Consider the following 10,953-nt stretch of genomic DNA (forward strand, 5'->3'; position numbering starts at 1 on the left):
ACACGACCCTTACAAAATCCCTAGTCATTATGCCGTCCCTCATCAAAAAGTGCTGGTGTTGGATGCCTCACCCACATATATGCTTAGACTACCATCTGGTGGTGGTTGTTTTATTTAAGGTTCGGTCAGACAAATAGTCTTCTGAAACCAACATACTTTTCCTGTAAAAAGCATTTATGAACGGGTCGATTTAATGCAAAGTCAGAAAGTAAACCACAAGAACAGTTTGGGATGTTTTCAAATATATTTCTTTATAATAGCACATATCCAATTTGCACTACACAGTTTTCTTGCAACTTAATAACAGCAATGGTATTTCCACTTTTTATGCATTGTTTGCAGACTATTCATATTTATATTTCATATTTTCTGGAGAAAGTTGAAAATAAACAGGCACCAATCAGTAGGCCAGGATTTTCTATTTGTGAATGATTTTCCTGTTAATAATAAAATATTTCTACCATCTGTAGAAGAATCAGCTCAATGTATTATTTTAGGTAGATATTTGGAATACTAATACATTCAATTTGTATTGATTATACACATTTGATTATACATTGTACATATTTGTTTATTTTATTTTTTGTGATATTTCATAAATAACGTTTGTCTTCAATAGCTTCAGGGTGCGTTTACACAACAACGATTTACCAAAAAAGAATTCCGCAAAAACGGCTAAAAGCGCGGTATTATTCGTGCCAGGCCAGTAGATGGCGATGTCACTTTGTAAAGAAAACTACATGCCTATAGACTGAACACGTAATTTGCATACGCATGACGTCACCATTTTCAAAATTTAAATTTTGTAGTTTACAGAGAGACGATAACGGTAAGTTTGCATTTTCAGGCCCCCAAAATGGCGTTATTGTGTAAACGAACGGCCAAAACGCATTTTCAGTTGAAAAACGTTGTCGTGTAAACGCCCCCATTATTAGCTTAATTTACAGAGCGATCCATTAATCCAGAGATCAAAAATAAAAATGATGTCATCATTTAATCGCCCTCATTGTTCCAAAAATCCGTGTGACTTTCTTTGTGGAACATGAGAGAAGATTTTGAAGAATGCTGGATTCGGTTCACATTGACTTTCACTGTATGTTTTGACCATACGAACCAAAACTGATTGGTTACAGACTTTCTTCAACATATCTTTTTGATGTTCTACAGGTTTGGAACGACATGAGGGTGAGTAATTGATGGTAGAAATGTAATTTTGGGGTGAACTATCCCTTTAAGGTTTCTGGTATGGAGTTCCAACATGAGGTTTTTGAGGCTAGCACTCAGTGTTTGAATAGCATTGAAGTCAGTATAGCAGCAGATGTAGACGTAGACGCACAGCATAACGATGAGACGTCACATATGAAGCGTAGAGGAACAGGAGAGTTGCTTGGCTCCTGGAGTCAGAATCAAGCCAGCACATTCAGGGCATCCGTGAGGATCTTCAGCTCGTCTTTAATGGTCTCCAGCCCCTTCTGGATCTTCAGAGGGTTGTCCAGCACTTCTATGCCGTCTGTGTACGGGTCGAACCGCACAGAAAATGGTCTCTTGATGCGGGTCACGTACGCTCTGTTGTTTAAAAAAAAGAAGTAATTATTGTCGTTATAGAAACAATTTAATAGCAAATAATTAACACAGTAAATTATATGAAATGTATGCAGTAAATTCCTTCTTTTATTAATCAATACTTGCTAGATTTTTAAGGAATAATTTAATCTTTGCAAAATGGTTTTTTTTTAGAGTAAATTAAGTTGAATGAATGAATTAAATACTTTTAAAAGTTGGCATTTCCTGTGGTTTGACATGCTAAATGCAGTCTAAAACTATTTCAAATATTAATTAATTCATATTTTAAACAAAAGTCTTGTTCATTTTGGGTAAAAAAGTTCATGGACATGTAATGCAATAAATAAATAAATAAATGTATTTATTTATTTATTCATTTATTTATTTAATGCATTACATGTCCATGAACTTTTTAATGAAAAACTTTTTGATGAATTTTTTAATAAAAAAAAAAAGTTTGTACCAGTAGCAAACAGTAAATTACTTGATTGCAAACAATAAAGGTAAAAACAATGCAAATCTATGTAATATCCTATTTTTATTGTATTTGTGAGCATTTGTTTTATTGACTATTTTAATTAGTTAATTAGTTTGACACAAATTAAATTAAAACAAATTTTCATTCATTAATAAAAAAAAATATTTACATAGAATGTAATTATTCACTTATATATTTTCTTGTCATAAATGCATTATGTAAAATTGCTTACAGTATCTTTTATTTTAGTTGTTTTTTATTTATAATACATTTTATAATAAATAAAGAAATTCATGAATTCATTCTGAGAATGTAATTGTGTACTGTATGTTTTTATCATCATACATACATTATATCAAATTGCTTACAGTATCTTTTAGTTTAGTTTTTTCCTTATATTTTAGCACCTTTAATAAATAAATAAATAAGTAATAGTTGATATTATTTGCAAATAAAATAAAAATACAGACAAAAAAGCAAATGTATGCAATAAATATCCTAATTTTATTGTTTTGGCGAGCATTTGTTTTATGGACCACTATGATAATTTAAAAAAAAATTATTTACACTTATTTTCATTCATAGTAAATAACATGATGGCCAAACGTACAGTATTTTTGATGCAGCTCACCTCAGTTTCTCTGTAGCAACTATGAAGCTCTCCGACACAAAATAGACGGGTTGGTACGTCTGGTCTTGGTACGGCTGAACAGCCACAATGTCCGGGTCAAATTCCCGTCTCTCTGGCTCATCTGAGAGAGAATGCTGAGAAAACAATGGGCAACGTTAAATGTCAAATGCATTCATCATAAAAAGCAGCCAAAACAGTTCGTTCGAGAAACGCCACCAACCACCAGCTCGCCGAAAGACGACAGCAGTCCCGCTCCATACGCTTTGATCTTCCCTCCTTGCTTACACAGTCCGAACTCCACCGTGAACCAGTACAGCTGGAAAACACATTCAGGACAAACACATTCAGGGCTTTGAGTGTGTACAGCAGCAGAGTTTGATGAGATGCTTTGCACTTACTGTTGACAGCTTCTCAATGTCTTCATCAGAAGCTCCAAGAGAGGCCAGACCAATACTCTGAGAAAACAGAGACATTTCAGGACATAGATCCAAGATCGAAGATGTAAGGAAATATGCGATATGTACATAAACCTGAGAAACCGTTTTTTACCTGAGAAAACTGTGCAAATGTCCTGTCAGCCAATATCGGCACATGTCCAAGAAGTTCATGAACGCAATCCCTGGAACGGAAAATATACAAAATAATTCTGATTATTTGTGACTATACTGTGCCATCATTTTCATTAAAGCAGACTTGACTTTTTTTTAAGTAGGACTTAAGAATATCGTTATATGTAATTTCATCATTACTTCTATTATCTTTGAAATATGGTTAAAGTGTACTGCCAAATGTATTGATAAGCATTTATGATAAACTAAAATACACTTTAATGCCATTTCTTGTAAGTTATGTATGTTAAATGTATAAGTTAACAACATACGCAGTTTTATAATTATATACATGTGCTTTATTATGTCAGTCAACACATCAAAATTTGTGTTCTTGGTAACACTATTTTACATTGTCCTTGTTACATGTACTTACTGCAGTTATACATATAATTACACTGTAACAAAGACATCTACGGTTATTTTAAGGTGTCATTGTTACAGTGTAATTATATATTTAAGTACTGAGTAATATTAATTAACTACATGTACTTACTGTAGGGTTAGGGTAGGATTAGGATTTGGTTGAGGGTTAGTTGCATATAATAATGCATAATTTACTGTTATTACTATGGTAAGCACATGTAACATGTAACAAGTACACTGTAAAATAAAGTGTTACCAAATAACATTCTTCTTCAAAGAATGACAAAAGATTATTAAAACAATGATTTTAAAATGTACTTTAAAGTAAAAGTTTTAATTTGACACTTTTTAAATGTGTACTTACTGTAAGTGTGTTAAGAAACAGTTCTGGATGTCTTCTCTCTTTAAGTACATTTAAGAGGCCTTTTATTTCATTAATATTATATTATCTGCAAGTACAGTTGTTTACAAATACTTTTAAGATTTGAAGTATGCTGCAAGTGAATATTTAAAACAATTAAGTAAACTTCTTTTTCACAAGGGCTGCAGTATTTATATAATGCATGGACAATTATGCAATGTATACACTGTACAAATACATACTTACCACATGGAAAACAATAAGAAAAATTTCACCTTTTTTTTTTTTTTTTGCATGCATATTTTTAAGTTATTTTCACAAATGGAACTAAGTAAAATCTATTTAACTGAGTTAAGTAAAATACACAATGAAAATAAGTAACTTTAACTTGGCCAGTTAAAGTTTGGTGAGTAATTTCTACTAATAGTTGAAGTTTATTGCAAGACTATGTTGTTGAAAAATGCAACCTTATAATTATTCATGCCCCAGTGCATGATGGGAACACCAGTATCAGAAAGTTGAGTAGGTTTTACTTAATTTTATAGCATTGATATTTACAATTTAATTTCTACAAGCTTAAATTGAATATAGAATTTACTTCGTTTTTTTAATAATAACTAATAAGAAATAACTTATTCAGGTAGAAATTTCTGTACATTTCTGTAGTATTTATTTACTAACCACATAATCATTTTATCAGTGCACATGAAAAATCTCTAAAGTTTAGCTAATCACATTTAAGTAAAAATGTTTAAGTGTAATATGTAATTAAATTGTAATTACATGCAGTTAAGTGTCCAAAAACATTGCAATCAGGTCGCACTTAAGTGTATTCTTTTAAAAAGTATTATTCTATAATAATAACTATTTTAAAAAGTATATTGAACTTTCACTACAAGCTCCTTTATTTTATTTGACATACAATTTTATTGGGTTGCAAGTGTTTCAGCGTGTACTAGGCAGTCAGCCTACATCTGGATGTAAATCAAATGCTTAATAAACAGGAAGTGTCTTCATAGATGTAAAACGTGTGACAGTAAGTCTCTTACGGTTCAGGCGAGTGCATGGGGGAGGAAGCGTGCCGGATGTACTGCGTGCACTGGAACACACGGAAGGCCAAGCTGGCCAAAAAGTCTCGTGCGGAGAGGAGACCTGCCACTGGCCTCAGCTGGAAACCTGTGCGCTCTTTATACATTAGAGAGAGAGAGAGAGAGAGAGAGGTGCTTGACTGTGCCAAACTCATCACCATCCTTCTGTCTGGTAGCTAGGGTGTTGCTATGCTGTTGCTAGAGTGTCCTAGGTGCTATGACATTTCTATGCAGGTGTTCTGAGTGGTATGATATTGCCATTGCTATGCCATTCCTAGGGTATTTTGAGTTGTTGCTAGGGCGTTGCTATGTGGATGTTCTGGGTCGTTTCTATTGGTTGCTAGGGTGTTTTAGGTGATTGCTATGGCATTACTAGGTGTTTGCTAGCACAATGTTATGGATTCGCCAAGGTTTCCTGAGTGTTTGCCAGGGTTTTGGTGTGTAGTTGCTGGGTGGTTGCTGTGAAATGCCTACGAGGGTTGCCAAGGTGTTGCTATGTGGTTGCTAGGGTGATCTAGGTGACCACTATGACATTGCTATGCAGGTGTTCTAAGTGGTTACCATGGCATTGTTATGCAGTTTCTAGGGTGCTCTGGGTGGTTGCTAGGGCGTTGCTATGAGGATGATCTGGGTGGTCGCTATGGGCTATGTGGTTGCAGGGGTGTTCTGGGTAGTTGATCCGGCAACTGTGCAACAGTCAGGTTCTGGATGTAAAAACTCCATTCATGTTCTCCATAGGGAAATTGATTTTGAACGAAAACGTATAACCTGGTATATAACGTATAACCAGAGACCTACCCTCTGCTGAGACCTATACCCTCTGTTGAAGACATTTGCCCTAAATATTTCAGCTTATTTTTTTAAATAATCATGTTTAACAGCGGAATTTCTGGTGAAAAACTACATTACCCATGATGCTGTTCAGAAAATTACATCAATCAGAGAGTCGAAACAAGCGACACGTGCCAAAAGATCTCCACCCACTCCCATGAAACATTGCAAATGATATTATCAAGTCTGTCTCATACATATATATCCTATATATCGTAGCTGATTGGTTTGGTTCATTGCTTATAACTCTTTAACAAAGACTTTTTTTAAATCCCCATTGGAAAAATAAATTGAAACAATATTTCCGGAACCAGCGCCAATGAAAAAGAGGGCGGGCACTGGTGCACACTATTACAAGGAGAATGCTAATACATTGCTATGGGGTTGCTAAGGTGTTCGAGGTGGTTGCCAGGGTGTTACTGTAGTAGGATGAAGTTGCTGAGTTGCTACGGTGTTCTAGTTGGTTCCTGAGGTATTATGGGTTGTTGCCAGGGTGTGGGTATGTGGATGCTAGGGTGGGTCAGGTGTGATAGCTATGACATTACTATGAGGATTTCTGGGTGGTTTCTATGGCATTGCTATGTGATTCCAAGGGTGTGTTTGGGTGGTTCCTAGGATTCTCAGGGTGGGTTGCTAGGGTGTTGCTATGTGGATGCTCTCGGTGGTCTCTAAAGGCTAATTCACAACGCACCTACAGACAGCAACTGACACAGAACCTGATTTCACCAAGTACAACATGTTCCTGGATCCTGCATCTTAGTTGATCCTGGTACAACATTCCAATCAACTAATCAGATTTGAGGGACAAGTTTACAGTTTATGTCAAGTTTAGGATTACAACCAGGGTTACATGCTTCTAGATCAGTGGTATTCGCCTATCATTTCCCTCTGATTTTAGGCATAAGTTATGGGCAGGGTTAGGTTTAGGGATAGGGATAGGGATAGGACAACATTTTGGGACAGGAATGTTGTGCCAGGATATGTTGACCCAGTAAAGCGTCTAAATCGGCAAAATCAGGACATGCTGAGAAGAATGTGCTGTGATCTAGTGACTCTCGGCGTTGGTCTGTGTCTGTCGGTGCAGTGTGAATTGGCCTCTAGGGATATGGCATTAATGCCTAGTGATCACTAGGTTGTTTTCTAATGCATTGCTATGGGGTTGCTATGGGTGTTAGTGTTGACTTCTAGGTGGTTGCCAGGGTGTTGCTGGGTGGTTGCTGTGGCATGGCAATGTGGTTGCTAAGGTATTCTAGGTGGTTGCTGAGGTGTTTTCCGAAACGCTTAACATATCGCTAGTGTTTTCTGTTACTGGCAATACTGAAGAATATTTACAGTAACCAAACATGATTTGTTATATTCAATAGCATGTTGAATGCCGCACGGGTTGCACTGTTGTCTAGCTGTGCTATAATTTGATTGGTACCTTTTAAGAAGCGGGACACATCCTCCAGCTGAGGGATGTTATCGGGACTGTAGCCACAGTGTTTCTCCAGCAACTGGAAAGCCTCTAAGTGTTCGCTACAGGCGTGGGTCGTGTACAGATCTCTGAGGGTGGAGTACACTTCTCGCCTGCGCACACATTTGGTTGCATGTGAGAAATCTGAACTAATTTGTTCACCAGGGATAGGTTGTTTATTTCAGCACAACGCACCATGTTCCGATCTCCTCTTCCGTATACTCAACTCTAGGAATCGATTCTCCTCTGGAAAGAGACAAGTGTCAGTCAAATATCTGTGCCTACATGTCCGGAGAGGCAAACATTGCATTATAAACGATGTTGCAACATACTGTTTATATTTGAAGGCAATGTCTCCGATCATCTTCCGTCGTTTCCTGTAAACAGGGTCAGTGAATCCCTGCAAAGACATTAAAAAAACGTATATAAGAAATACATGACAGAATTTGGGTAATCAAATGTAGTTATGTAGAAAGGAGGAACTATTCCAACACTTACTGGATGATCCTGATCCAGATCGGGATCAAATTTGGTGACAAGATGATGGCATCTATCCAATTCAGCAATTTTTCTGGGAAACCAATGAACTGAAGAAAGACAAAAGTTAAAAAGCGTAAATGACATTCAAATAAGGAAAAGAAAAACATAGCAACCGTACGTATTAATAGACGCACATTTGACCTCTTTTGTGGTTTTGACGTCCTCTGCACTCCTCTTCAGAGAGCTGACTAGCGTGCTGACGTCTGACAGGTGCACCTCACACTGGACATAATACTCCAGATCCTCCAAGCCGTCCTTTGGTTTTCGGCTGGGTCTGGTCTCAAGATGGTGGATCTTGGCTTCAAACGTCTGTGATGTTCCGTAGTTGAACATTACAATAAAATCCCAAAGAAAATACTAGAAATTAATGCACGTATTGTGGCAATGCCATTAAGAAAGTAAAAAAAAAAAAAAAATCTTAATCTGGTGAACTCTCAAATGTACAATATATAAAACCGATGACCAATTCTCACCATTGATAGCTGTTTATTAGCTTGCATATCACTAGCATATTGGCTCTTTATTAGTACTTATAAAGCACATATTAATGCCTTATTCTGCATGATCATATTCTACATCCCTTAATCTTACCTAAATACCTAAACTTAACAATTACATTAACTATTAATAAGCAGTAATTAAGAGTTTATTGAGGCAAAAGACGTATTTAATAGTGAATATGTTCCACAAACTAACGTGTGACCAAAACTATTTATAACATTTGATTTTCGAATGAATTAGCAATTTAAATACGTATAAATAAATGTCATAATGTACATATTGATATATTATTATATTAAATATTAATACATATAATGTCATACATTAATAAGTAGATCATTTAATTTGCAACATTCTTGAATTTTGTTGTTCCTCAAGAACATATATGAAGAAAACATATTTAGAATGTAGATTAAATGTAGACAATTTTAAACAAAGATTTGGTGATATTTAGAATTATTTATTGTTTTACATTTTCTAGTTTTGTAACTCATGTCAATGTACCATTCATTTTGCAATTATTTTTGTCTGATATTTAACCTAATTGACGAATAACTATTTAATATTTCAAAACAAGTGAAAAAAGTAGCTTAACTAAATTTTAAACATCTTCATTTGAAATAGTCCTAAAGGATCTAAGGCTTAGAATAAGAACCCCAAATAGCTGTTGTTCAGGATCTTCGATTCACAATGGATTCTTATTTGTGCCCATTAGGATTCTTATTAAGATATTTTCAAAATCCATATTTTAGCGTTTCTTTCTTCACGATATCTGGTCTAAAATCCCATCCGTCTTACCTCAAAAACCTTGAGAGTGCGGGACAGCGCTGGGCTCTTTGAACTCCTCAGAGAGAAGAAGAGGCTGAGCAAGGCTTTTCCATCGCTCTCCTCAAACACGATCTGCTCGTTGAGTCCCGCAACCTCCGCTGCCGCTGCCGCCGCCTCGCGCTCCTTACGCGCATCCTCGATCAAACTCTGCCGCCTTCCCACAAACCTTTGCGACTGTTCGAAGACAACACCGCACATCATTGAAGACGACACATTCATGTCTATTGAGATGCATCTAACAAATAATAACGTAGACCTGCTTACCTGTTGGACATCGGATGGAGGTGATTTACATCTCCAAAAGCGCATAAGAACTTCAATGCAGTCTATGTAAACCTGCCATATAGCTCAGACTTAATCATTTGCTCTTGAGCCAATGTTACAGCCACTTATAGACTTATTTTCAATGCGTTTGCGTTTACTAATTACCGCGTAATGCTGTGCGTAATTCTCAACGGAGATTCTATTTACCCACAGCAAAACGGAAGAGATGGAGGTGCATCTCAAATGCTACACATTACTCAAAATGCGAGATGTTAATTATATTATTTCTCAGATTATTAATTAAGTTAATGAAATGTATGAATTTAATTGCATCAGATACCAAACTAACTGGCATCTGCAAACAAATGCTGGACGATTTTTTTTTTCTCAAAACTAACTTCTTAAAAGTTTTCTCACTTTTAAATTATATATATATATATATATATATATATATATATATATATATATATATATATATATATATATATATATATATATGTATATTATACAGTAATATGTTTGTATATAATGTATAATTCCATTTATAAACATTTGTCTTTTTTTTTTGTATTACTTTTTTTAAACTAATAAATAAATGGCACTTGGTTTGGTATCTTGTTTTATAATCAAACGAAATTCATACATTTTAAAGTGAGTCTTAAGTGTCAAAATCTGCCCATCTGTAGGTTAATTAATGTAATCGTAGAGAGTGTAGATTTTCATGACCAAACTCCCATGAAGTTTAATGCGTAAACGCATCTCAATTTTATTACAAAGATTGACGAGGAGGAAATGTCAAATTATTCTTGCTTTCTTACTTACTTTCTTTCTTTCTTTCCCCCTTCATTCTAAAGCTAGGAGGAGCGCACAATGAAGTTAAAGATTCTTACCGTGATAGAGTCCGAGCGCTCGAGTTCAGACGCAGCTCTCCGGATGCTCTTCGTGGAAGACGTGGAGCTGCTTGAATTCGGCATATTCAGATGACGCGCGCACGGGACAGATCAAGGTATCTTACTGTGCTCTCTTGGGAGTGCTCACTTACTTCCATCTGTAGCTTTCTTTCCCCTTTATTTATAGAGATAATTTCTCTTGACTGACGTCAAACCGAACCCCTCCTTCTCCGTCATTGAACATCTTGAAGCCCTCACAACACATTCGCTGATAATTCGATTCTTTGCTACGTAACCGTCTGTCATTTAAATTTGTCACTTGCTAGTGTATGAATGAAAAACGTGCAATTGTTGCCTTAAAGAGCGATTATACTTGAATTAACCCATTAAAGCATGCTAAATAATATCAGTGATGCTAAATAATGGATTTTTTCTGATGTTATCATTTTTAGGTTATCATTTTTACATATAAGGTTTTGAGCTTTAAAAAAATATATAATGACAAAAATGTCTGTTTGCTTTAGAAGTGGTTTTGTAGTAAGTAATTT

At 35.6% G+C, this 10,953-nt stretch overlaps 1 protein-coding gene across 2 annotated transcripts; it reads right to left on the bottom strand.

Annotated features, from left to right (window-relative positions):
* Positions 1-585: 585 nt before the first annotated feature.
* th (tyrosine hydroxylase) lies at positions 586-10,590 on the bottom strand. 2 transcript variants are annotated; one of them, XM_084397161.1, is made up of 14 exons: positions 10,406-10,555; positions 9,516-9,587; positions 9,222-9,425; positions 8,057-8,231; positions 7,881-7,969; positions 7,715-7,782; positions 7,578-7,628; positions 7,350-7,495; positions 5,057-5,192; positions 3,222-3,291; positions 3,071-3,127; positions 2,893-2,988; positions 2,673-2,806; positions 586-1,566 (listed from the first exon to the last, which is right to left on the bottom strand). In XM_084397161.1, the coding sequence occupies exons 1-14, from the start codon at positions 10,487-10,489 to the stop codon at positions 1,407-1,409; spliced, it is 1,542 nt and encodes a 513-aa protein (XP_084253287.1). In that variant the 5' UTR covers positions 10,490-10,555; the 3' UTR covers positions 586-1,406. The 2 variants fall into 2 exon arrangements, with proteins under 2 accessions (XP_084253287.1, XP_084253288.1); XM_084397162.1 differs by lacking the exon at positions 9,516-9,587 and having other exon boundaries at positions 10,406-10,590.
* Positions 10,591-10,953: the final 363 nt, after the last annotated feature.

This window comes from Rutilus rutilus (assembly GCF_951802725.1).
Source record: "Rutilus rutilus genome assembly, chromosome: 23".
Lineage (NCBI taxonomy): Eukaryota > Metazoa > Chordata > Actinopteri > Cypriniformes > Leuciscidae > Rutilus > Rutilus rutilus.

What these genes read in the sequence shown, in the direction of transcription:
- th (XM_084397161.1), bottom strand. Translation starts at nt 10,489, where the DNA reads ATGCCGAATTCAAGCAGCTCCACGTCTTCCACGAAGAGCATCCGGAGA. An exon ending in TGTGTCCCGCTTCTTAAAAG is followed by an intron (nt 5,193 to 7,349) that starts GTACCAATCAAA and finishes TAATGTATAAAG; the next exon opens with AGCGCACAGGTTTCCAGCTG. An exon ending in ACATTGAGAAGCTGTCAACA is followed by an intron (nt 2,989 to 3,070) that starts GTAAGTGCAAAG and finishes TGTGTTTTCCAG; the next exon opens with CTGTACTGGTTCACGGTGGA.